At 48.5% G+C, this 25786-nt stretch overlaps 2 protein-coding genes across 15 annotated transcripts in view; one reads left to right on the forward strand and one right to left on the reverse strand.

The window, feature by feature from the left end:
* Positions 1-5710, reverse strand: part of OPN1SW (opsin 1, short wave sensitive) — a 21517-nt gene extending 15807 nt beyond the window's left edge. The window contains exon 1 of the mRNA XM_037746072.1: positions 5547-5710. Within this exon, the coding sequence (XP_037602000.1) occupies positions 5547-5604 (58 nt within the window). The 5' untranslated portion in view covers positions 5605-5710. The remainder of the gene's footprint in view (positions 1-5546) is intronic.
* The window catches only part of CCDC136 (coiled-coil domain containing 136), a 31304-nt gene continuing 10764 nt past the window's right edge, over positions 5247-25786 (forward strand). For 8 of the 14 annotated variants that reach the window (XM_017549513.2, XM_017549512.2, XM_017549514.2 and 5 more), the window contains exons 1-13: positions 5247-5403; positions 6219-6326; positions 8201-8449; positions 8522-8596; positions 15471-15794; positions 19347-19458; positions 20044-20212; positions 20456-20596; positions 20932-21090; positions 21385-21555; positions 22046-22231; positions 24153-24347; positions 24843-25070. In XM_017549513.2, the coding sequence (XP_017405002.1) occupies positions 5346-5403; positions 6219-6326; positions 8201-8449; positions 8522-8596; positions 15471-15794; positions 19347-19458; positions 20044-20212; positions 20456-20596; positions 20932-21090; positions 21385-21555; positions 22046-22231; positions 24153-24347; positions 24843-25070 (2175 nt within the window). In that variant the 5' untranslated portion in view covers positions 5247-5345. The remainder of the gene's footprint in view (positions 5404-6218; positions 6327-8200; positions 8450-8521; positions 8597-15470; positions 15795-19346; positions 19459-20043; positions 20213-20455; positions 20597-20931; positions 21091-21384; positions 21556-22045; positions 22232-24152; positions 24348-24842; positions 25071-25786) is intronic. The other 6 variants (XM_017549516.2, XM_037746066.1, XM_037746065.1 and 3 more) reach the window with 6 other exon arrangements.

The raw sequence follows: 25786 nt of genomic DNA on the forward strand, positions 1-25786 counted from the left end.
AGACAGGATCTTGTGCTATTGTCCAGGCCAGAGTGCAGTGGTGTGATCATAGCTCACTGCAGCCTCAAACTCCTAGGCCCAAGCAATCCTTCCACCTCAGCCTCCCAAGTAGGTAGAACTACAGGTATGTGCCATCATCCCAAATAATTATTTATTTTGAGATGCGGTCTCGCTCTGTCACCCAGGCTGGAGTATTTTTTATTTTTATAGAGATAGAGTCTTGCCATGTCACCCAGGATGATCTCAAACTCCTGGGCTTAAGCCATCTTCCCAAGGCACTAGAATTACAGGCATGAGCCTCCACACCTGAGAAAAATCTTTTTTACACTTTTTTTTTTTTTTTTTTTTTTTTTATGGTTTTTTTTTTTTTTTTTTTTTTGAGACGGAGTTTCGCTCTTGTTACCCAGGCTAGAGTGCAATGGCGCGATCTCGGCTCACCGCAGCCTCCGTCTCCTGGGTTCAGGCAATTCTCCTGCCTCAGCCTCCTGAGTAGCTGCGACTACAGACGCATGCCACCATGCCCAGCTAATTTTTTGTATTTTTAGTAGAGACAGGGTTTCACCATGTTGACCGGGATGGTGTCGATCTCTTGACCTCGTGATCCACCCGCCTCGGCCTCCCAAAATGCTGGGATTACAGGCATGAGCCACCGTGCCCGGCCCCGAGAAAAATCTTAAAACAACCAGAAAGAAAAATGCCTGTTTGCCTACAAAGATAAAAATTGAATTTGCAGCTCACTTCTAGCAACCGGAGATTGATTTTGAGGGGGTGGGGAGAAAGGATAGAAATCAAAAGATTATAGAAAAGACATTTTTTCGGCCAGGTGCCATGGCTCACACCTGTAAACCCAGCACTTTGGGAGGCCGAGGTGAGCAGATCACCTGAGGTCAGGAGTTTGAGACCAGCCTGGCCAACATGGTGAAAACCCATATTGACTAAAAATACAAAAATTAGCCAGTTGTAGGGGCCCCGAACTGTAATCTCAGCTACTAGGGAGGCTGAGACTGAAGAATCGCTTGAACCCGGGAGGCAGAGGTTGGAGTGAGCTGAGATCATGCCACTGCACTCCAGTTTGGGGCAACAGAGCAAGACTCCTTCTCAAAAAAAAAAAAAAAAAAAAAAAAAAAAAAAAAAAAAAAAAAAAAAAAAAAAAAAAAAAAATTAAAAAGAGATGTATTTTTTAAAATTACAGAAAAGAACTTTGTCACTTATTAGCAGCAAAAGATTATACGGGAAAATATCTTCAAAAGGCTAAGAGAAAACAACTGTCACCTAGAATTTGATGCCTACTAAATTTCCATCAAAAGGGCATGAAATAAAGACATTTTAAGACATTAACTGGGAATGCTAATCCCTCAAAGACTTAAACTAAAATACCACAAAAGGGTATATTTTATGAGGCAAACTGAAATAAGAAGGAATGGTGAACAGAGAAATTTATAAATATGTTAGTAGATCTAAGCAAGCATTGAGACAGGTGATGATGATAAAAATGGTGGCGGTGGTGATAATGGTGCTGATGATGCTTACAGGGGTGAGAAAGAAGGGGAAACTAAATACCAGACAGAAATATGGGAGGTGGCAGGGAAAGAAGAACAGAGTTAACATGTTCTAAGATCTTTCTATTATTCAGAAAAAGTATGGTGATACTGATTCACTTAAGAAAGAATGTTTAGAAATCTATAAAGAGGTAATCACTAACAGAGTAGAAATAGAATGTATAACTTCCAAATCAGTGGGGCCCAGGGGACAAATAAATAAAGCCACTGTTAGTGGTGTTTAAATTGGTCTAACTACATTATACCTTGTAGAGCAATTTGGCAATGGCTAATGAAGTTTAAGATCCACCTACTCTATGACCCAGAAATTCCACTTCTAGGTATCCATCCTAGGAGAATGTATGAAATTGTCAAGTGCAACATTGTTTTTAACATGGAAAACAAATCGTTGCATTGCCAATTAGCAGAAGAATGGTTAAATAAATTGCAGTGTATTCAAGCAATGAAACAGTATTCAGTAGTTAAAATTCATAAACTGGAGCTATATGAAACAATATGGATAAATGGGGGGGAAGAAAAAAAAGAGTTTGCAGAAGAATGAGTACAACGTGGGGGGGAGTGGGGAAAAAGAAGAATGAGTACAATGTACCACTATTTAGATAAATTTCTAAAACACAGAATTTGCAATTATGTATTGTTTGTAGATACATTCATAAAAGGTAAAACATACATACAGGTAAGACTGGAAAACATAAATAGAGGGCTTCCTCAAATCAAATGTGGCAAGATCTGAATGGTTGTTGGATTTCAGTTCTGTGCACATGGTTATTTGTTAGGTTATTCTCTGTACTATACTTTTCTGCATGTTTCAAATACTCATTTTTTTTTCTTTTTAATGAAAGGATCTAGGCATTTAGAAATAAGGGTAAAGGGGGATAAATGGCTACATCAGTCCTCAAAGAGGATGATGTCCTGGGATGGGATTAGGAGGGAGGTTGAGCCCTGAGTCCAGGAATTACAGGGATTAATTCAGATCATCCCCCTAGGCTGATCACCTGGCTGACATGCCCAGCACTCCTGGCCCCTCAGAGATGCATTTCTGGACCACAGCCTACCTCCCTCAGATCTCTTAAGCTCTTTTCTCCTGCCCTTTAACTGCCCCGCTCCGCCTTCAACCCAGTACTGGTCTGGCCAGGGTTTGGCTCCTGAAAATAGATTGGTTCAGGTCTGTATTCAATGTTCTCCCAAATCAAGGGTGAATGGTGACCTGCATGCCAGGGACCCAGGGAGAGATTAGTCCTAATACTCAGGATCAGAGCTCCCTGAGGAGAGCTTGAACCCTAGACGTCACCATCAGCAACTTCCCTGCTGTGCCTCCCTCCATTCACCAAGAGGTCAGCAGTCAAGGCCAACTGCTAACCTGACCCTGCTGGCTGAGGCAGAACCAGGAGCTGCTCTGCACAGAAGGAACAGCGAGTGAGCTTCCAGAACTAGTCTCTGTCAGTTTCCAGTGCTCTGCACCTCCCAAGCCCCCAGTGCAGCCCCTTTCTCTCATCCCTGAGAAATGCTCTGGTCCCCAAATCTGCACAGTGAAGCATCTGCAGAAGGGGTCTGGGTGGGTGTGTTCAACTTTCCCCACAACTGAGTCACCTTGGCCACAGGATCTGGGGTAGAATCCTCTCCTCTGGAAAGCAAAGGAAACATCCTCGATCTCTGCTCATCGTCTTTCCGTTGGGATAATGAGAGAGACAGTGGAAGAAAAATGGAGCAAGGAGGGGTGGGGTGGGGAGGGAGAGAGGCTTATAGGCAACATGATCATTAATAGGCAACATTAACGCCACAAATATGAAATCATTTTAAATGATAAGACAGTGCATTAACCGGGTAGCTGGGAGATAGACCTTTAACTCATTTATTCTGTGTCAGAAACTTGGTCAGATGCTGGAGATACAAAGATAACTAAGATCCCCCTAACCTTCAAGAAACTGAGCAGAGCACGGACAACCCCAAGGGCCTGGTGCTGTCACAGGGAGACAGATAGGGGCCAGCACCACAGGGGCATCCCAGCAGGGCAGGGATGGGGTACCAGTCAGGGAAGGCCACCTGGAGGTGACCCTCAGCTGAGAGCTGAAGGAAAGGAGGGGAGTCCAGACAAAAAAGGACTTCCTTCCCGCAGAACAGGGATGGCTTGTGGACGTGGAAGCCTGTGGGGTGTCAGAGGCATTTGAACCACAGCAACTCCATCTTGAATAGGAGCTGGGTAAAATGAGTCTGAGACCTACTGGACTGCATTCCCAGACGTTTAAGGAGTTCTAAGTCACAGGATGAGACAGGAGGTCAGCACAAGACACAGGTCATAAAGACCTTGCTAATAAAACAGCTTGCAGTAAGGAAGCCGGCCAAAGCCCACTAGAACCAAGATGGCGATGAGAGTGACCTCTGGTCGTCCTCACTGCCACACTCCTACCTGCGCCACGACAGTTTACAAATGCCATGGCAACATCAGAAAGTTACCCTACATTGTCTAAAAGGGGGAGTCATGAATAGTCCACTCATTGTTTAGCATATCATCAAGACATAACTATAAAAATGGGCAACCTGCATCCCACCATTCTTTATTATTTTACTTTCCTAATAAACTTGCTTTCACTTTATGCTATGGACTCGCCCTAAATTCTTTCTTGTGCGAGATCCAAGAACCCTCTCTCTCTGTCTGGATCCGGACACCTTTCTGAAAGCGGGAGGAACGCAGGCAATCCTAGCCCTCGACCTGGGAGTGGATGTGCAAGAGAGGGGATCCGCGTGTGTCCCTGGCTTAGGAATCTCCCAGACGTTTCCTGGATGTTCTGGGGAGCCCCTGTTCCCAACCGTACCCACTGCGATCCTTGCCGAGACCTGACGGAATGTGAGAACTGCCTCTTCGAGAGCCGGCACCCACCCTGCAGGCATTCCTTGAATAAACCAATGGTTGAAGACGTGAAATAAGCCCCTTGGGCTTCCAAATCTCCCTTCCAGAGAGTGACCATCAGTCGTGCCCACTCCGAGCGGGCGACAGTGGGGGCGTGGCTTGCAGCCCACCGGGTGTGGGACCGGAAGGGAAGGCAGGAAGGAGGAGAGGGGGTCTTCGGGCCCTGACGCTTGGTGGGGCCACCGGAGGGCCCCTCCTAAGGTGGTCTCTGGCCCTGGCTGGGGGGAGGAGGGTGCGCGGAAAGCGGAGAGGTCAGGGCCCTGCGTTTGCCCATCCGGGCCTCGACTTCCCTCCCCGGCCCCCAAGCTGCCGAGGGGCCCCCGGGCGGGGCTGGGCGGGACCTGAGGCCGGGGTCCGCGCGTACTGCTAGGTGGGGGCGCCGGTCGGGTGAGGGAGGGAGGGGCGCGCGTGTCCGCGCATCTGGAGGAAACAGTCCCACCTCGCCCTTTGCCGTCCCCATTGCTGAGCATGACCGGGCCCTGACACCTGGTGCGGAAGGTCCCCGCGCACAGCAGACCCCGCGGGACCCGCCGCCAGAACCAGGGGATCTCACCCTTCCCTCTTGGGACAGCCCGAAGCCTAAGAGCTCCCGACGCTGTCCGAGCCCGGCGGCCCCCGGCGCTCCCTCGGGGAGAGCCTTGGGAGGTATCTGGGGTCGCTCTCACCCTCCCGCGCCGCCCCTGCACCCACTCGGAGCTCCCGGGTGCTGGGAGGGCTTCCGGGCGGCGGCGGGCAGCGGGGGGCGGCGTCAGGAGGTCCGGCCAGGCCCCGCCCCCTCGCCCGCCCTCCCTCCTCCCTGCGCACCCGGCTCCCGGTCCCCGGGCTCGCGGCTGCGGCTTCTGCTCCGGGAAGCGGCGGCGGCGGCGCCGGGAGCGGTCATGGAGGCGGGCGCCGGAACCAGCGCAGGAGCCGCGGGCTGGAGCTGCCAGGGCCCAGGTCAGAGCCGCCCCTCCCTCACCTCTCCACCGCCCCTCCTTTCTCTCCTCCATCCCTCCTCCCTCCAGACCCCCAGGTGCTCCCGGATTCCGCGGCTCCCTCTTCTCCGCCCGAAGTCTTCCTCCCTCCATCCTGGCCTCCACTTGGGCCCGGTCTCCATCTTTCCGGCCTGGGGCTGGGGCTTCCGCGCACCGGCCGCATCCTGTCTGGTGGTCCCTCCCCAGCTCATCTCTCCACTCCAGCCCGACGGTGCTTCCAGCACTCGGGGCTCCAGACCGTGCACCCTCTGTAGCCCCGGAGGCTCCAGAGCGCGGGGCGAGGGTGGGGTGGGCGAGGTCCAGGGAGGGAATGGGAAGGAAGGGGAGGGGAGCGGCCGCAGCCCTATCCCTTCCCGCACGCCCCCCACTCCTCTCTCCCTCCCTCCCTCTCTCCCTCTCTCCCTCCCTCCCTCCCTCTCTCCCTCTCTCGGTAGGCCGCCTCACCCTTTCAGCCTCTTTTCACTGGCTCCCACCCTCTTTCAGTCTTTCCTCTCTCCTCCCTGTCCCCCAGGGCTAAATACACACACCCCCCTCTTTCTGTCTGTGTCAGCAAGGGGGTCCTGGAACAGGGGCGTCTGAGGAGGTTGCGCGGCAGGGCTGGGGTCCCCGCAGGCAGAGCTTGAGACGTAGCCGAGAGAGGGGAGTCGTAGAGCCGGCAGAGTGAGTCAGGCACCTCCGCTGGGATTCCAGATCCCAGGGCCCCGAGGGGCTGGAAGCCATGCCTCCCTCTTTCCTCTGCACCCCAGCCCTCAGCCCCTCCTTTCTCCCTGCTCTCAGGACCCACAGTGACCACTCTAGGCTCCTATGAGGCTTCCGAGGGCTGTGAGAGGAAGAAGGGCCAACGCTGGGGGTCCCTGGAACGACGGGGGATGCAAGCTATGGAGGGTGAGTTTTCCCAAAAGGCTTCTTTCTTCCCCTTCACCTCCTCCCTTAGTCCCCTTCCCTCTTCCTTTTGACCCTCAGGCCTCTGAGCCAGGACACAGCCCTACCTTCAGTTCGTCTCAGCCCCTCCTCCTGCAACTCAGAGCTCCAGCCCTTCCCAGGGCTCAGACTTTGACAGAAGTTCAGGGTGCACCCCTTCGGGACCCCAATCACCCAGCTAACCAGGTTGTGTGTCCCGAGGGAGCTGCCAGAGAAAGAGGCCTTGTTGGACAGAGCTTTGAAGCAGCCTTTCAGCGGGGGGTTTGTTCTCACTGCCTGCCGACCCAGATCCCAAGCTGTCTCTTCTTTCAGAAAGCAAGGAAGTGGACATGTGAATTGTCTTTCTGGGGCCACCACCATTAACTTCGAATGGAAGCCTGTGGCTTTGGTTCTCTAGGATACCTTACTGCCTGAAAGAGAGAGCCTAGGAGGGGGCGAGTGAGGCCATCTTCCCAACACACGTGTGTCCCCGCCACACCCATGTGACTTGGCAGTTGCTGCCAACACCAGGCCCCTGGAAGGACGCTGGTCCATTTTCCAGGACTTCCTGTGAAGTGTGGCACGTTGCACATTCAGTATAGGCAAACCTGCTCCCCCGAAGGAGGACAGATGGCATGAGGGGTCCCAGATGAACCTAAGGCTGCTGATATTAGAGAAAATAAGACCAGAGATTCAGAATTTTAAAACAAAGCAAACAATCACCATTCAGACAACATTTTGCTATTTATAGGAAACTGCATTGCTATAAAGGAGGGGGTGCTCGCAACCAGAGGCTGGGGGCCAGCACCAAACCCCAGTTTTTTAATGCATTAAAATGGCAGAATTTCTTTTACGCACAGGTACAGTCTAAGGCTTCCCCTGAAAACTGCTTTGTGGTCAGCAGAGCAGGAGGGGCCTCCTATGGCTCAGCTAGGGGAGAGGAGACCTGTGACAACCAACAGGGAAAAACAAGGTGGACCTTGTAGAAAATTTCAAACAGGTATTTGATGATTTGAAAGGGCTCCAGAGTTTGTCCAATGAAACCTCTACAATCAGATATTTTCTTTCTCTACCTGCTGATGGGCAATGCTTTCTTATTATGCAATGGCTGATTTTTCACAGGCCACCTGGATTTTTTTTTTTTTTTTGAGACAGAGTCTCACTCTGTTGCCCACGCTGGAGTGCAGTGGCTGATCTTGCCTCACTGCAACCTCCACCTCCACTTTCCAGGTTCAAGCAATTCTCCTGCCTCAGCCTCCCAAGTAACTGGGATTACAGGCACCCACCACCACGCCCAGCTAATTTTTTGTGTTTTTAGTAGAGACGAGGTTTCACCATGTTGGCTAGGCTGGTTTGGAACTTCTGACCTCAAGTGATCCAACTGCCTCAGCCTCCCAAAGTGCTAGGATTACAGGCATGAGCCACAGCGCCTGGCGAGTTTTTTTTTTTTTTTTTTCTAGAAATCTCCAAACTGCAACTGTTACCTCATTTGACCTAAAGATCCGCTCACTGTCTCCTTTCTTTACTTGTTCCACTACTCAGAGGGTAGCCTAGAAGCAGATAATCCTGTGCAAGTGTCTCATGGCTGAGCAGGCACCAGCCTGCCCACAGGCAGTGGTAGGAGGCTATCAAGTGAACATTGGTCCAGGAAAGGCCTGGGAGGGGAGGGGCTGCCTCTCAACTTGACCCTCACACCTGATGACTCATCTTGAGTACAGGTCTTGACCAGGGGCTCCTTGGGGAACACAAGATGGCACTATATACCATCTCTGCCCTGGGATAATGAGTTTGAGGGCTCCAGAGGGACTGTGGAAAGGAAGTTGGTGCTGACTCCCTGCTGGGATGGTTGTCTCTCTTAGGGGAAGTGTTACTCCCAGCTCTCTATGAGGAGGAAGAGGAAGAGGAAGAAGAAGAGGTGGAAGAAGAAGAAGAACAAGTGCAGAAAGGTGGCAGTGTTGGCTCCCTGTCAGTCAACAAGCACCGGGGCCTGAGCCTCACGGAGACAGAGCTGGAGGAGCTGCGGGCTCAGGTGCTACAGCTGGTGGCAGAACTGGAAGAGACCCGGGAACTGGCAGGGCAGCATGAGGACGACTCACTGGAGCTACAGGGTGAGTGCCCGGGCCCAGAGGCTCTATGCTTCCCTGGATCTGAGCCTGACACTGGTGCCCCTCTCCCTACAGGGCTCCTGGAGGATGAACGGCTGGCCAGCGCCCAGCAGGCAGAGGTGTTCACCAAGCAGATCCAGCAGCTCCAAGGTAATTCCCAGGATTTGGACCAGAGGGAGATTGCCATGCAAGCGGTCACTTAAGTACTTTTTTCCTGAGGGGTTGACTGAAGCAGAGCAGATAAACATAACCAGATTCAGTAATCTACCTCATTTTCCTCTACTACGCTCACCCTTTTCCTCTCCTTGTCTCTCCATCCTCCTCTGTCCCCAGTTTTCTTTCTTTGTACCTCCACCTGGCTCCTCTGTCCTCCCCTTCCCTTTCTTGGCCTCCCCATCACCTTCTGTTTCTGGTGGGCTCTTTCCTCTTGTTCCTGCAGCCCCTCCTTCATACTGTATTCTTGTCCCTTTGTTCTCCTGGTCAGTGCCAGGGGTGGGTGATCCAAGTTGAATTCCAAGGCAGATTCCTTTTTCTGGTTCCTCCAAGGACAGCATGGGAAAGATCATGACGCCAGCCACTTCATGGCGTCATGTGGCTGGCGGGGCCTCTCTGCACCTGTTAAGGGAGGCAGATGAGAGCACTTCTCTTGCTCTCTGGGACCTGAGCTTGTGGCCCCCAAGTCCCTTTTTTCCAACACCCACATCCCTTTGTCTCTGGGAAGCAGCAAGGCAGGTGTCCCACATTCCACTGCACTACCAAATGAAGAGGCAGCTTTTGTTACTTCTGTGGGCTTCCGGAAGGTTTAGGGGAGCTGGCCTAGAAAACGGCAGGGACTCTGGGGAGAGCTGAGATCAAGCCAAAAGAAAAGTATAAATGGAGAAAAAAGGAAGGCCGGGAAATGGCCTGGGCAGGAGCAAGCAGAGGTGTAAGAGCGGGAGGAGATGAGAAGGGGACAGAAAATGTGAGCAAAGGTAGATACAGGAAGGGCGGACAGTGATGGAGCGTGCAGAGGAGCAAAGTGTCACACAGGGAAGACTGGGCATGGGTCTGGGATCACCTAGCTTCCTGGACCCGGCTCTACCACTCACAAATTGTGTGATCTTGGGCAAGTCACTTGTCTTTCTGAGATGTCATTTCTTATCTGTAAAATGGGACTAATTTATTTTTCACATATTTATGGGGTGCCTTTATACTTGGAGGACCAGCTATGAATGACACAGACCACATCCCTGCCCTACTGAAGAGTACATTCTAATGGAGAGAGGCAGAAAATAAACAACACAAGTTCAGGTGGCAATCAATACTATGAACACATTATAATAATATGATATAGAGAGGAGATGGGATGGGAGTTAATTTTATTTTATTTTGAGACAGAGTCTCACTCTGTTGCCCAGGCTGGAGTGTAATGGCACAATCTTGGCTCACTGCAACCTCCACTTCCCTGGTTCAAGCAATTCTCTTGCCTCAGCCTCCCGAGTAGCTGAGATTGCCTCAGCCTCCCGAGTAGCTGAGATTACAGGCATGTGCTACCACACCCAGCTAATTACTGTATTTTTAGTAAAGATGGGATTGCACCATGTTGGCCAGGCTGGTCTTGAAGGGAGTTTATTTTAGATATGGCAGTTAGGAAAGTCATCTTTGAGAAGATGACATTTGAGCTAAGACCTGAATAATGAAAAGGATCCAGCTATCTAAGATCTGAGGGAGAAGCATACCAGGCAGAAGCAACAGCAACAGCAAAGGCCCAGAGATGAGAATGAGCTTCATTTGTTTGAGGGGCAGAACAGAGGCCACTGTGTTTGCAGCAAAGTACATGTGGAAGACCCTGGTAAGAAACATTCCAAGGCAGGCAGAGGCCAGATAACAATGAATCTTGTAGGCCAGCCAAGAGGTTTGGCTTTCATCTTAAGTGTGGTGGAAAGCCAGGAGAGGGTCTTAGCCAGGACTGGGTTAATAGGATCTGCTTTACATTTTTAAGAGAACTTGGCCACTAAGTGAAACACTTAGGATGGAGGGAAGGGACTCAGAACAGTGAGTCGTGTTAGCAAGTTGCTGTAATAATCCAGTCAAGAAATGATGGTTGCTTGGGTTACGGATGTAGAAATGGAGATGATTCAGAATATATTTTGAAAGTGAAACCCTCAGGATTTGCTAATGAATTGGATCAGGGGATGACAGAGACATGAAAGATGACTTTGCCTTGAGAAAATTGATGGAAGGTTGGTAAGGTTTATTGAATTGGGAAAGACTTGGCGAGGAGTAAGTTTGGGGACTAGGGGAGCCTTTTAAGACACGTTTTCTCCCCCTGGTAAGTTTAAAGTGACTATGGACATCCAAGTGAATATATTGAGGCAGTTAGCTATATTAAGCCAGAACCAGGGAGAAAACAGGGCCGGAGATTTAAATTTGGACTCATTAGCATATAATTGGCATTAGAAACCATGGGAAGCATGGTGCAGTCACATGGAGAGACACCAGAAGAGTTGAAAGAGTCCAGTCCCAGAGATGCTCCAGTATTGAGAGGTCCAGTATGGAAGGAGAAATGAACAAAAGAGCAAAGTAGGAGGAACTCCTGGAGCATGGTATGCCCTGGAAGCCAGGGCAGAAAGTGCTTCAAGGAGGTGATGATCCGCTGTGTCAGGTTGCTAAGTCAAGCGAGATGCTCTTGGATTTGCCAAGATGGATGACCCTGAGACATTTCAGTGCATGGGTTTGGAGACGACATGGGAGATGAAATGGAAAAGGTGAGTACTGATAACTCCAGTAGTCATTTTGAAGAGAAGCAGAGAAGTAAGGGATATACGGTCCAAAGAGTCTTTTCTTTCTTTTTTTTTAAAAATAGGAAATGCTAGATCGTGTATAATGAAAGAAAAGATCCAGCACAAAAAAAAAAAAAGGCCTTTGCCTGGAGAAGGGACGTTCTTCCATGCAAAGGGCGGAAAGTCAGAATTGAAGCAGAGATGCAGGCAGAAACTCCCCAGGAAAATGGGGTTCTAGAGTGCCTCCTTTCTGTGTAGGGTACTTTTCCAAGGTGAGCTGCCCCACGGTCCCTGCGGGGCAGACCGAGGCTGCCCGCGCGCACGCGCGTCGCCCGTTTCCGCCTGGAGGGGGCGCGCGCGGCCTCAAAGGCAGCCGCGGTTCGGAGGCGGTTCCGGCCGCCACAGCCCCTCTGGGGCCGGGACCGGCCGGCGGCGGCGGGGTAGCCCCCCAGGGACACCGCTCGAGTGGGGCCGGCAAGATGGAAGCCATAACCAGTGAGTGAGAAACCACTTCTTGGCCTGCAGCCCCGACTCCCAGGCCCTCGACCTCGCACCGACGGTCCCAGCCCCACACTCAACGGGCGCCACCGCCTCAGAATCCGGGGAACCGCGCCCGGCCTCTTCAACTCCCGGGCGCTCCCGGATAAGCCCTGCCCCCAGGCCTCGGGTCCTGCCCGGGCGACTCTAGGTGACCCTGCACCCTCCTCGGTTTCCCCTGAGAAAGCCTTTTTTTTTGATAAGGAGTTTCGCTCTGTCGCCCAGGCTTGAGTGCAAAGGCGCGATCTTGTCTCACTGCAACCTCCACATCCTGGGTTCAAGCGATTCTCCTGCCTCAGCCTCCCGAGTAGCTGGGATTACAGGCGCAGGCCACCACACCCAGCTGATTTTTGTATATTTAGTAGAGATGGGGTTTCCCCATGTTGGCCAAGCTGATCTTGAACTCTGGACCTCAAGTGATCCACCCGCCTCAGCCTCCCAAAGTGCTGGGATTAAAGGCGTGAGCCACTGTGCTAAGCCGAGAATGCCATTTTTTAGGGCCAGAAGCACCTAACATCAAAAGGAGAGCTGAACTGTAACATCAAAAGCATATTAGGGAAATGGATGTTAGTCTGTTTCTCCAGAACTCCCACCCCAGACTCTAAGGCCTTTATCCTATTGGCCACTTTCTTCGTGGGTCTCCCTAACTAGACGGATCTCACTGTGCTCTTCAGTAGTGGGGGTAGAGCAGACTCTTCTTTCAAATAGGAAGTCAGAGAATCTAACCGGAGATGCTTGGGCTTGGCATACAGTTAAGGATCAGCTAATAGTTGCTGAATAGATCAAGGAGACATAACAGCTAGGGTCATTCAAGAACAGGAAAGACTGGCAAAAGACATGCCCATAGCTGCACATGAGAGCTCAGGGGAGCAGGGTAGATCATCCCTTGAGATACCCTCACCACTCAGCATCTATCTATGAAGTGTGTCCAAATTTGTCTTCTTTGAAAGTCTAGATTCTCTTCTAATTAAAAAAAAAAAAAAAAACCAGGGCCAGGTGTGGTGGCTCATACCTGTAATCCCAGCATTTTGGGAAGCCAAGATGGGAGAATCACCTGAGCCCAGGAGTTTGAGACCAGCCTGGGCAACAGGAAGAGACCCCTGTCTCTACATTTAAAAAAAAAGAAAAAGAAAAGGAAATAGCGGGGCATAGTGGCCCATGCCTATAGTCCCAGATATGAGGGATGCTGAGGTGGGAGGATTGCTTGAGCCCTTGAGGTCAAGGCTGCAGTGAGCCATGATCATGCCACTCCACTTGAGCCTGGGCCACAGAACAAGACTGTATCTCAAAAAGAAAAACCCCCAAACCCCAAATGTTTAGTTCTGTACACATAGGAGAGACTTAAAGTTTGTTGAATGGATGAACCACTTGCCTTATTTATGCATGAATACATCAAATATCTATTGAGCTTCATTTTCAGGCACAATACTAGATCCTAGAGCTGTAATGGTGAGCACACCAGATATGCTGTCTGCCTTCATAAAGCTCACAACCAAGTGAAGGGGAGACTATGTGCATACACATAGCAAAGTACAAGGTTCTATGAGACCATTTAATAGTGGACTTCTCTTAATTTTTTTGATGAAATGGAGGTACAGGCTAGAAAAATTGACATCTGCGTGTTGAGTAGAGTGAGCAGGAGTTGGGGGAAGGGGATGGGAGAATGTGCCTTGCAAAGGATTTATGGGAAGGTCCTGACCTTCCCAACCCAATCTTCATTAATTCTCTAATTCTGGCCCTCAAATCCTAAATTCACTGTTGGTATCAGTGCCTTTTACTTTTCACTTTTTGGTTCTGATCCCAGATGGGAACATGTGTCTAGAAACTCTGAGATGCTCCATAGATACAGAGAACTCTTGACCCATTATTTTGTAAATGAAAAATTAGAAAATATAGGCTTGTTCTGAAAATCCAAACAGCACAGATAGATATGACATGTAAAGTAAAAACCTCATCACATATTATCCCATACCTCAGAAACAGCTACCCATTATGGTTTGGACATAGATCTTTCCAGGCCTTTTTCTATATGTTTGTCCATTTGTGTGTTATACACTATACATAAAATATTTTTTGGGCCGGGCGCGGTGGCTCAAGCCTGTAATCCCAGCACTTTGGGAGGCCGAGGTGGGTGGATCACGAGGTCAAGAGATCGAGACCATCCTGGTCAACATGGTGAAACCCCGTCTCTACTAAAACTACAAAAAATTAGCTGGGCATGGTGGTGCGTGCCTGTAATCCCAGCTACTCAGGAGGCTGAGGCAGGAGAATTGCCTGAACCCAGGAGGCGGAGGTTGCGGTGAGCCGAGATCGCGCCATTGCACTCCAGCCTGCCTAACAAGAGCGAAACTCCGTCTCAAAAAAAAAAAAAATATTTTTTACAAAAATTAGATAATATATTTTACAGCTCTTTTTCTTTAGTTAATATGGAAATATCTTTGTTTTCACCATAGGTCTAATACTTTCTTTTAAATGGCTGTACAATATTCTGTTTAACTATCATCAGTTTGTTCATGTCTTTATTTATTTATTTATTTATTTGAGACTGAGTTGCCCAGGCTGGAGTACAGTGGCATGATCTCGGCTCACAGCAACCTCTGCCTCCTGGGTTCAAACAATTCTCCTATCTCAGCCTCCCAAGTAGCCAGGGTTACAGGAGCACACCACCATGCCTGGCTAATTTGTTGTTGTTGTTGTTGTTTTGTATTTTTAGTAGAGACTGGGTTTCAGCATGTTGGCCAGGCTGGTCTTGAACTCCTGACCTCAAGTGATCCACCCACCTTGGCCTCCCAAAATGCTGGGATTATAGGCATGAACCACCACACCTAGCTTAACTGTCATCAGTTTAAACAGTCCCTTGTCGACTGACACTTAGATTATTATTTTGTGTTTGGTTATTATGCAGTTAACTTATATATGAATTTCAGTTGTGAACTCTTAAGTGCACATTGTTTTGAGTCCAGTACTTACCACAGGTAGGTCATGGGAACTCTGAGGCTCTGTAATTTCTGAGCTCTCAGGCTGAATAGGTGAAAATAGTGTGTAGACATTTTTTTGTTTTTGAGACAGTCTCTCGCTCTGTCACCCAGGCTGGAGTGCAATGGCGTGATCTTGGCTCATTGCAACCTCTACCTCCCAGGTTTAAGTGATTCTCCCTGCCTCAGACTCCTGAGTAGCTGGGATTATAGGTGCCCACCACCACGCCTGGCTAATTTTTGTATTTTTAGGTTTTGCCATGTTGGCCAGGCTGGTGACGAACTCCTGACTTCAGGTGATCCACCTGTCTGTCTCAGCCTCCCAAAGTGCTGGGATTACAGGCGTGAGTCACCACGCCTGACTTTTATACATTTTTTGAGTCGGGGAATTTTTAGAAAGATTCGGGGCATCAAGAAAATACTATAAAGTTAGGTCTTTAACTGTCAGGTGATTCCTGAGAAGCACGTAATACTTTTTGTTTACAGTAGACTAAGTGATTGCTTTTGGTGCCAGGCCTCAAAATCTACTTTTCTATTGGACCTTAATTACTACATAGAATCACTCTCTTTTTCCCTTCTTAGGTACTCCTTTTATTCCATCCGGCATGATGCTATACTTCTCTGATGGGGTAGAGACGAGGTTTTCAGGACTTTGCAGACAAGAAATGTCTCCTTTTAATTTCATACCTCTAGAATATGGTATATTCATTCACCTGCCCTCTTGACCATCTTAACCTTTGGGCTTTGCAGGTGAGCTGCGTTCTCTGCGGGAGGAGATTTCCCTGTTAGAGCATGAGAAAGAAAGTGAACTTAAGGAAATAGAACAGGAACTACATTTGGCCCAGGCTGAGATCCAGAATTTGCGGCAAGCAGCGGAGGATTCTGCAACTGAACATGAGAGTGACATAGCGTCCCTGCAGGAGGATCTCTGCCGGCTGCAGAATGAACTTGAAGACATGGAACGCATTCGGGGAGATTACGAGATGGAGATTGCTTCCCTTCGTGCAGAGATGGAAATGAAGAGCTCTGAAACATCCAATAGTTTAAGTCTCTCTGATTTCTCTGGGTTGCAAGGTATGAGAGCAGTCAAGTCGTTCAGTAAAGTCAAGCAGAGGAAAGAAGAAAATATGTAGAAAAATGGTATAAAGGTGGTGTTAGATCATAAATTGGGAAACTCTAGAAAAAACCTCCAGGTTTGGCCGGGGGTGGTGGCTCACACCTGTAATCCCAGCACTTTGGGAGGCTGAGGCAGGTGGATCACAAGGTCAGGAGATTGAGACCATCCTGGCTAACATGGTGAAACCCCATCTCTGCTAAAAATACAAAAAATTAGCTGGGCATAGTGGCATGCATCTGTAGTCCCAGCTACTTGGGAGGCTGAAGCAGGAGACTTGCTTGAACCCGGGAGGCAGAGGTTGCAGTGAGCCAAGATCACGCCACTGAACTCCAGCCTGGCAACAGAGCGAGACTCTGTCTCACAAACAAACAAACAAACAAAACAATAAAAACCTCCAGGTTGAATTCAAGACTGTAAGGGGGCCAGGCATGGTGGCTCATGCCTGTAATCCTAGAACTTTAGGAGGCCAAGATGGGAGGATCACTGGAGCCCAGGCATTCATAACAAGCCTGGGCAACCAAGTGAGTTGCCTTTTCTATCTCTTTCTAAAAGAAAATTTTAAATAAAGGGGGGAAAACCTACCCAGATGTTACATAACTGGTCTGTGGTGGTGTAAGAAATAGCACCATGGAGAAGTACCCTGGAAATTCTTCAGAGTCATTGAGTCTTTGTTGATTTGACTATGGGAAACCCCTTCCTGGGAAAATTTCCAGCTCTAGAACGGGCAAAGAGGGACCTGTCACCTTGGGAAACTCTTCCTGCTACCCTGGCATCATGGTGCTTTGCCTGGACTGCTTTGTGGGGGGCCTCTGGCCCTGCTTCCAGGTAGAGGGATACTAATTCTTAGGCTCTTTTAGCTCTCCCCAAAATAGAAGCCTTAGGGTGGCAACAAATCAGATCACAAGACAGCTAGAGAAGAAAAGTTATTGCTAGTGATACATGAGACACCTAAAAGCCTAGAGCCCTGCTTTCAGACAGTGAGTCTCCCAGTTAGTTGCTAGGATTCATGACATCAGAGAGTTTGCCTTTATTCTGAGGCTAGATTTATGATCTGAGTATAATGGAGGTCCTATATTTGGCCAGGTCAAGCAGAGGCAATCAACAAGGAATCAAAGAACTTCAAGTTTTTCCAGCTGTACCAAACCTCTCAGAAGAGCCTTTAGATTAAATGGTGCTGGGAGAGGAAGGCTGGCACAGTGGGAAGGCTTGGGCTGGAGTCAAACAGACCTGAGTTCAGAATCTCAGTTCCACTAATTAGCAGGATGAACGTAGGTAGTCTGGTTATAGTCTTTCTCTGAGCCTGTTTCTATATCTGGGATGTGAAATCAAAATTGGTTAATAAAACCTTTTTTTCTTTTTCCTTTTTGTGGAGAATGGGGTCTTGCTATATTGCCCAGGCAGGTCTCAAACTCCTGGACTCAAGCTGTCCTCCTGCCTCTGCCTCCCTAAGAGCTGGGATTATAGACGTGAGCCACTGCACCCGGCCAATAAAACCTTATAGCTAGAGGGGATCCTGAAACAGGAAAAGGACCTTAGGGAAAATGTAAAGAAATCTAAGTCAAATATGGAGTTTAGTTAATAGTAATGTATCAATATTTGATTCCTTAGACATGACAGGTATACCATAGTAATGTAAGATGTTAACAATTAGGGAAACTGGGTGAGAACTCTCCCAGGAAACTCTGTACTATCTTTACAAATTTTTTGTAAATCTAAAACTATTCTAAAATTTAAAGTTTATTTAAAGAAAAAGAAAACTCACAGAGCTATTGTGGGAATTAAATGAAATGTGAAGCATGTTGAAATCACTTGCACACTTATTGAATCTGAGGCTGAAACTATCAAGTCTAATGCTTAGTGCATGGTTAGCTTTCATTAAAGATTAGTTTCCTTCCTTCCCTCTATGGTAACCTGTAGTATTCTAAGGAATTCTGATTAGAATTAATAGGAAACATTAGAAGTCACTTTTAGGGTGTTGAATCTTCCAGCAGGTAAGATAGGTCGTATATTCTACTTTTAAATATCAGTAGAATTAGCATTCTAAGAGACATAATTCTTTTTTGATTTTTTGCAATTGGACACAGAGTCTCGCTCTGTGTCCCAGGCTGGTCTCGAACTCCTGGGCTCTAATGATCTTCCTACCTTCGCCTTCCAAAATGTTGGGATCACAGGTGTAAGCCACTGCACCTGGCCAACACAATTCTTAATCATGAAGAAACAAAACAGATACAGGTGTTTGTATCATCACAGCCTTAAAAAGTATTGGTGAGTGGGCATGGTGGCTCCTGCCTGTACTCCCGGCACTTTGGGAGGCCAAGGCAGGTGGATCACTTGAGTCCAGGAATTTGAGACCAGTCTGGGCAATATGGCAAAACCCCATCTCTACAGAAAAATTCAAAAATTAGCCAGGCTTGGCAGTGTGCACTATAGTCGTAGGTACTCGGGAAGCTGAGGTAGGAGGGTCACCTGAGGCCAGGCAAGTCAAGGCTGCAGTGAGCCATGACTGTGCCACTGCACTCCAGCCTGGATGACAGAGTGAGACTATCTCAAAACAAAACCAAACCAAAAAACAAAAAGTATAGGTATAGGTGACTGGTGCTTAGAGACATGTGCTGGGGTATGTCAACTAGATCTCTTCTAATGCTTGAGGATGAGGATGGGCTTTTCTGTCAGCGGATAAAATGCCATTTAGAAAGAATTCTTTTTTTTATTTTTAATTTTTTTGAGATAGAATCTCACTCTGTTGCCCAGGCTGGAGTGCAGTGGTGCAGTCTTGGCTCACTGTAACCTCCGCGTCCCGGGTTCAAGTGATTCTTCTACCTCAGCCTCCCGAGTAGCTGGGACTGCAGGCACCCACCACCATGCCTGGCTAATTTTTGTAGTTAGTAGAGATGGGGTTTTGCCATGTTGGCCAGGCTGGTCTCGAACTCCTGACTTCAAGTGATCTGCCCACCTCAGCCTCCCAAAGTGCTGGGATTACAGGTGTGAGCCACTGCGGCTGGCAAGAGTTCTTTACCACATCCAGACCAGTGTATTTGGTGTGGAAATAAAGGACGTAAAAGTAAACGCAGAATGCCTGAAAGGCAGGTACTGGCAGTCACATGTGACAGTTCACATCTCTCAGCTTTTTGTACTAAAAGCCTAATTGGAAGATAATCATAAACAGTTGAATGGAAACTTTACATACAGTAAACCCAAAACTTAATTAAACCCTCAAAAATTCCCAAAAGCTCAAGAGTCTGCTTTGATTGAGGCTTTGAAGATGAGCACACAGGGCAAATCATCAGGGCAGATGCAAAGAAGGACAGCTATCGGGAAGAGGAGAAAGACCCACTGCACTGTGGAATTTCCTGGGCCCTGTCTTCTAAGCCTCTGTATCTCTTTTCTGTCTTCAGAAAAAGAGAAGCTCTTTAGCCTTCTGCTCTCAGGTTTCAAGACAGGAAAACTGGGGGCTGGTCATCAGTACTTTCCTCCTGAGGGTCTCATCTTTCTCTGCTTGTCTTCTGCAGAAGAACTTCAGCAGCTGCGGGAACGCTACCATTTCCTGAATGAGGAGTACCAGGCCCTGCAGGCGAGCAACAGCAGCCTCACGGGGCAGCTTGCAGATCTGGAGAGCGAGAGGTACAGCTGTCTCTGGAGAGTGAGAGGTTATGGGGTTCTGCAGGACTCTGCCTTGCCTTAGGCTTTCCCCTGAAGGCAGATGCCAGGGCAGTGAGCATTCCTCTGCTCCTGGAGAGCCAGTCCTTTCCATGGTTTCCAGAGGACACAGATAACCACGTACAAGCAGACATGGGGATCCGACCCAATTGTCTCAAGACTAGAGGGAGTGAGTTCTGAAGTTCAGTTCTGTTTTAGGCTTTGGGATTTGGTTTGCTCTGCCCTAAAGTAGATCAGAAGAGATTCTTTTATTGTCTGCATAGACTTGCTTCAGTCTAATGGCAGGCACAATGCTTCCAGATTGGAGTGGGCTTGATGAGGCCCAGCCTGAAAACTAAATGGCCTGGCACTCTTAGGGTCTCCCAGAGCCAAACACACCTTTGCAGATTGAGGTGCTGGAGACTTTTTCTGTTCATGTGAGCAGTGAATCACAATAGAATTCCCCTTACTATCTTTGGCCTAAAATGAAGGCATCAGGACCAGGCATGCGCGGCTGGTGATGCCAGGGAAAACTCCCTCCCAGCATCGCTCTGGGGTTCTGGATTGCAGGACCCAAAGAGCAACAGAGAGATGGCTGGAGTCCCAAACACTAAGGAGCATGACGTCAGTAGAGTCTCAGACTTCAGAAATGGATTTCCTAGAGCCTGATCCTGAAATGCAGTTGTTACGGCAGCAGCTATGGGATGCTGAAGAACAGATGCATGACATGAAGAACAAGGTAGGGTACAGAGGGTGGGAAAAGCCAGCCTTTCATTGTCTTTCTTTCACCTTCTCCCAGCCTGTGGTAGAAACATCTCCATAGGCATGCACTGTGGAGGGAGATAGTACTCTGGGGTCTTACTTGCCTGATGTAAATCTTCCAGTCCAAGAATGCCATGCTTTCCACAATGAACATGTGCTGTTCTGGGAGCACATGTGGTACCTGTAGTAAACAAGCCTCCCTGTTCCATTTCCTGCATAGTGTCAGGAGTTGTGTTGTGAGTTGCAAGAGCTACAGCATCATCGCCAGGTCAGTGAGGAGGAGCAGAGACGGCTGCAGAGGGAGCTCAAGTGTGCTCAGAATGAGGTGCTTCGGTTCCAGACCTCCCACAGTGTCACCCAGGTAAACACTTCCCGGGGAGGCATCTGGGATGGGCGCAGAAGGGCCTCATGGAGGGGCTGCTTCAATGGGGGTAGGCACAGTGAGTATGGCTGTGCTTTGCTGACTCTTGCCCTGCAACTGGGCACAGTCTGCGGGAAACCAACTGTAACAGTCATATAGCACTGCATTCTAGAAATGGTGGTCATTACTGAGTGTCCGTCTCACAGAAGAAACCAAACCTTAGACCTGTGGGAGCTCCTCAAGATATCTGCATCTGAAAAGGAACCCAACTGATCCATAGAAAGATCTGCTGTTTCTTGAGAGTAACTGTTCTACTCACATCCTCCCTACCACAGAACGAGGAGCTGAAGTCCAGACTCTGTACCCTGCAGAAAAAATATGATACTAGCCAGGATGAGCAGAACGAGCTCTTGAAGGCACAGCTACGACTTCAGGCTGAGCTCCGGCAGCTCAAAGTCATGAAATACACACTTGTAGAAAACCAGAGTGAGAAGGTAACAGCAACCAGAGGTGAGGGGACAACTTAGGTGCTAAGAGCATCCTTCTGAGGTTTTGGGGAAGGTGGATAAGAGTGAGTTAAAAGTAATTCCAGCAACCACATAGGCAGCACCACAGGTAAAGAACTCCAGCCCTGCTCGAGTACTGCATTAGAGGTGAGGACATTAGGAAGTGAAGGGCAGGGCAGGGAGAAGCAAATCTTAGACTGTCAGTGTCTTCAGGTGATTCAGATAGAAAAGCCAGTGGGTTAAGGAGCCCAGAGGCACTGTCCAAAGCCCCTTCTACCATAGGAGTTACTGTGCCGGCTGCAGAAGCTGCAGCTCCAGCACCAGAATGTCACATGTGAGAAGGAAAAGCTGCTGGAACGGCAGCAGCAGCTGCAGGAGGAGCTGCAGTGCCATGAGGCAGAGCTGCAGCACCTCAGGGATATGGCGGCCTCCTTCAGAGAGAGCAATGAGAAGGTAAAAGAAGCTCCAGGTGAGGGAGGATGTAGCCAGGCGGCATCTTGTGTGAGGGGGAGAGCACAGAGGAGAGGGAATGGTAGAAGTGTGGAGGAGTCGGCGGTGAGGGGGCCAAAGAGGTACTTGGGAGAAAGGTGGCCTCAGGGAGTCACAGGGCTCTCAGCTTCCTTGGATTTTAAATTAGAAAATCAGCATATAAAAAGGAAGTCCCTTTACCTCCCCATCTCCCAAAAAAAGAAGCCCCAGAAGGCCTGTGTTTGTTTTTAAATTATTTTTATATGTATTTATTTAACTTGAGAGGCTACACTGGGAAGATTTGTATTTCAAGCCTGTTAGAGATGGGTCCATCTTGGGTATCTGTCCTTGGCTGGGATGAAATTGGGGCTGAGTAGGATAAGGGAAGATGGGTCCCCTTAGTCCCTGCCTGGGAGGAGAAAGCCCAGCAGCAGGAGTGCCTGGGGTGATGGCCAGGCCTGCTTCCCCTGCCCAGAACACAGAGACCCACGCCCAGCTTCAGGAGATGAAGCAGCTGTACCAGGCCAGCAAGGACGAGCTGGAGCGGCAGAAGCACATGTATGACCAGCTGGAGCAGGACCTCCTGCTCTGCCGGCTGGAGCTGAAAGAGCTCAAGGCCTCCCAGCCCATTCCAGAGGACAAAGGAAAGTGTGCTAATAAGGTAATTGTCATTCAGAGAGGTGACAGCTCCTGGGCACTAGCTCCAGACAGAGGAGGTACAGAGGCAAAAGGTGGGGGCACCCAACTGAAGGAAGGGCTTGATGGACTTCCTAGGCAGGAAGTAGAGGCAGGGCCACATGCTGCTGACTTCAAAACGGTTTGCCCTGACCTTGACTTTGAGCCAGAGCCACAGCTTAGTAGGATCAGTGTATTTGGATCCCAGTCAGAACATCTGAAGGTTTTACACAGCTATAGATATTTATACAGTGGTATTAGAACTGTAGTGATATCTAGTCATCCGTGGAGAAGAACATATACATGGGCCCATATACACAACTAGAGAGAGGGGCCGGTTTTCTGGCGAAGATTGCAAATGCTTTTAAAAGGGGGTATGGTCTTGTGCCCAGAGTGCTGATTGGGCAAAAGAAGGACATAGGCTCTTCCAGGATTTATTCTGTGACTTCAAAGCAGTTAAATTCTTTTTTCTTTTTCTTTTTCTTTTTTTTTTGAGATGGAGTCTCACCCTGTCACCCAGGCTGAAGTGCAGTGGCACGATCTCAGCTCACTGCAACCTCTGCCTCCTGGGTTCATGCAATTCTCCTGTCTCAGCCTCCCGAGTAGCTGGGACTACAGGCACACGCCACCACGCCTGGCTAATTTTTGTATTTTTAGTTGAGACAGGGTTTTGCCATGTTGGTCAGGCTGGTCTCGAACTCCTGACCTCAGGTGATCCACCTGCCTCGGCCTCCCAAGGTGCTGGGATTACAGGCATGAGCCACCGAGCCCTGCCAGTAATTAAATTCCTGAAGGTTGAACTGTGCCCTCTTTACATGGAAGAGAATACTACTCTCATCTCACTTCCTTTTAGTAATAAATTCTGATAGTGATAAAAAAAAGGCCTTATTCATTTTTTCTTTTCCATAATGTATAAAGTGCAAGCCATTATCATTTATCCTGTTGAGCACTTTCAGTTCCTGATTACTGATGGGAAACAGAAAGGTGTTGAAGCCTATTGGAGAAGAGACCCAAAAGTCTCTAAAGATGGTGGAGCTGGTCACATTCTGCCAGAAAACTCAGTAGTTCCTGTCCCTGGGGAAAGGCCTGCAGGAGACAGAGGATTGGGAAGGTTATTTGGGCCACCTCAACAGTCTCTTTGCCTTTTTATATCCAGGCTCGTTTCCTCCTTTCTCCATTTCTACTCAATTTAGGAGCCCAGGGAGTCTGTGACTTGCTCATCACGTCTTCCCCTAATGGAAGAAACAATGGGAAAGGAGACGCATGCTGGCAGACAGCACCTGCTTTTTCTCTAGCCATAAAATAGCATTGAGATCTGTCTGATATTGGAAGATTTGGGTTTTGGGAAGTGGGATGATTTGCAATGATTTAGTCTTCTCAACCCAAATTGAGCAATAGCTCATACTTTTCTAAAGATTTAAGGAGAGAATTAGGAAAGCAAAAATTGGAAAATTTAGGGTAAAATTAAGTCCTTATTAGTAAGGATTGTAATTATATTAAAAAAAAACAACTGGGGTTAATGAGAATAACAGGAGCTAGAGTTCCCAGTAGGAGGGAAGTATGATATACACACTACACGAAAGGGCTGGAGAAGAGGAAGAGGGAAATGAGGAAGAAGGTTCATCGATAGCAGGCCCTATCAAACTGCCCCCAGAAGGGAATGGTAGAAGTTTACAGCATGGCCAGCTACCAGTCTAAAACAACCTGTTCTGAAAGAGTAGCCTACTGGGGCTCCCCAGTTGGCATCTAAACAGCCAGGGTGTGATGTGGCTTGGGGTGACCCATCCAAGGTGACTGCACAGGGAGAGAATCACAAGAGGCAGGAGAGCACAGAAGTGCTCTGCTAGCCACCCAGGAAGCTTACCTTACAGAGTAACCACCTGCTCCACACCCGCCCCCGCCCACAGTGTGACACACTGCTGTCCAGACTGACAGAATTGCAGGAAAAGTACAAGGCCAGCCAGAAGGAGATGGGGCAGCTGCAGATGGAGCAGTGTGAGCTCCTGGAGGATCAGAGGAGGATGCAGGAGGAGCAGGGCCAGCTGCAGGAAGAGCTGCACAGGCTTACACTACCACTGCCCAAGAGTGGCCTCTTACTCAAGGTAACTCCTCCAGAGGCGGCTGCTTACTGTGGGGAAGCTGCTCTGAGAAGCTTCCCTGTGTGACTAGGGAAACATAAAAGGATGGGGATTGAACATTTTCTTCTCCTTACCAACCACTCCTTACTTTCTCACCGCTTTCCCTAAACCAAAAAGCTCGATAGAGCCAGAGTTTTCTTATAAGGGCTTCAAATCTTAAAATATCTTTTTATACTCTGGAATCTGTGCAGCAGTTTATATTTAGCTATTTAGTCCATCTGGAGAAAATGCACCTGAAAGCACTTTGTAAACTACAAAATATATCCCAACATAAGAGATCATTACTACTTTTAGCAGGCCTCCATAGAAAGCTCCCCTGTCCCCTGATGGGCTCTGTGAAGCCAACCCAGAGATTCTTCAGGGAATTGTTCACGACAGGAATGAGGCACCAGGGAGGCATCAGACTTCCTTGTGGTAACCACCACGATCCCTTGCCTCCTTCCTTCTACTTCGCCTCAGAGTCAGGAGCTACTCACCAAGTTAGAAGACCTGTGCGAACTGCAGCTGCTCTACCAAGGCATGCAGGAGGAACAGAAGAAGCTGATACAGAACCAAGACTGTGTATTGAAAGAACAATTAGAGCTACATGAAGAGCTGCGACGTTTCAAAGAATCTCATTTCCAGGAAGTGTTGGAGAATCCAGATGATTCCAAATTGGCTAAGTCCTCAAAATGTGATCGAAACAAGGTAACCATAGTAAGAGGTAGAGAGACAGTTCTCCTGAGCACAGCAGCATGGCAGGGAGACTGGGCACAGCCAAAGGGTCAGAGTTGGGAAGGCCTATTTGGCCAGGGGTAAGGATAAGGCTAAAGCCCTACCCTTCACCAGCTGTGACCACTCACAGGCTCCATTAAGAGGTGGCTTTTAGATACGGCCAAAGGACCTCACCTAGATGCCATTATCTCTTATCACATTTATATTCACAGTGCTTAGCTGAAGCACTGTGAGCACTCAGGGCAGAGCTGGGATGACCCAAAGTCTGTAATCTGATCATTTGACTCATTCCCAGTAAGATGTATAATATCAGTTTGGTGTTTGTTTGGATTCCTTTGGACTGACCCTAAACATGTCATTTTTTTTTTTTTTGAGTGGAAAAGTACACTTCTCAGTTATCAAAATCTATCACCTTTGGTGTTCTATATGAGGCAAATTTGGTCCCTTTCATTTCCAAGAGAAGAATTCCTAGCATATGAGGTTCTTAGTAGTGACCACAGTATCTTTATTGGAACTTTGGTGGCAATAACAGAACAAGATCACAGGGGTTAGACCAGAAAATCAGTGCCTCTCAAGTACCAGCAAGGGGTCATGTAGATGAGGTGGCACAGGTGGAGATCACCATACAATTCTATTCAGGGTTGGGGGATCAAGTTGTTCTGAGGTCTCAGTGTGGGCAAGAAAGGACA

The sequence above is a fragment of the Cebus imitator genome, unplaced genomic scaffold (genome assembly GCF_001604975.1).
Source record: "Cebus imitator isolate Cc_AM_T3 unplaced genomic scaffold, Cebus_imitator-1.0 Scaffold219, whole genome shotgun sequence".
Classification (NCBI taxonomy): Eukaryota; Metazoa; Chordata; class Mammalia; order Primates; family Cebidae; genus Cebus; species Cebus imitator.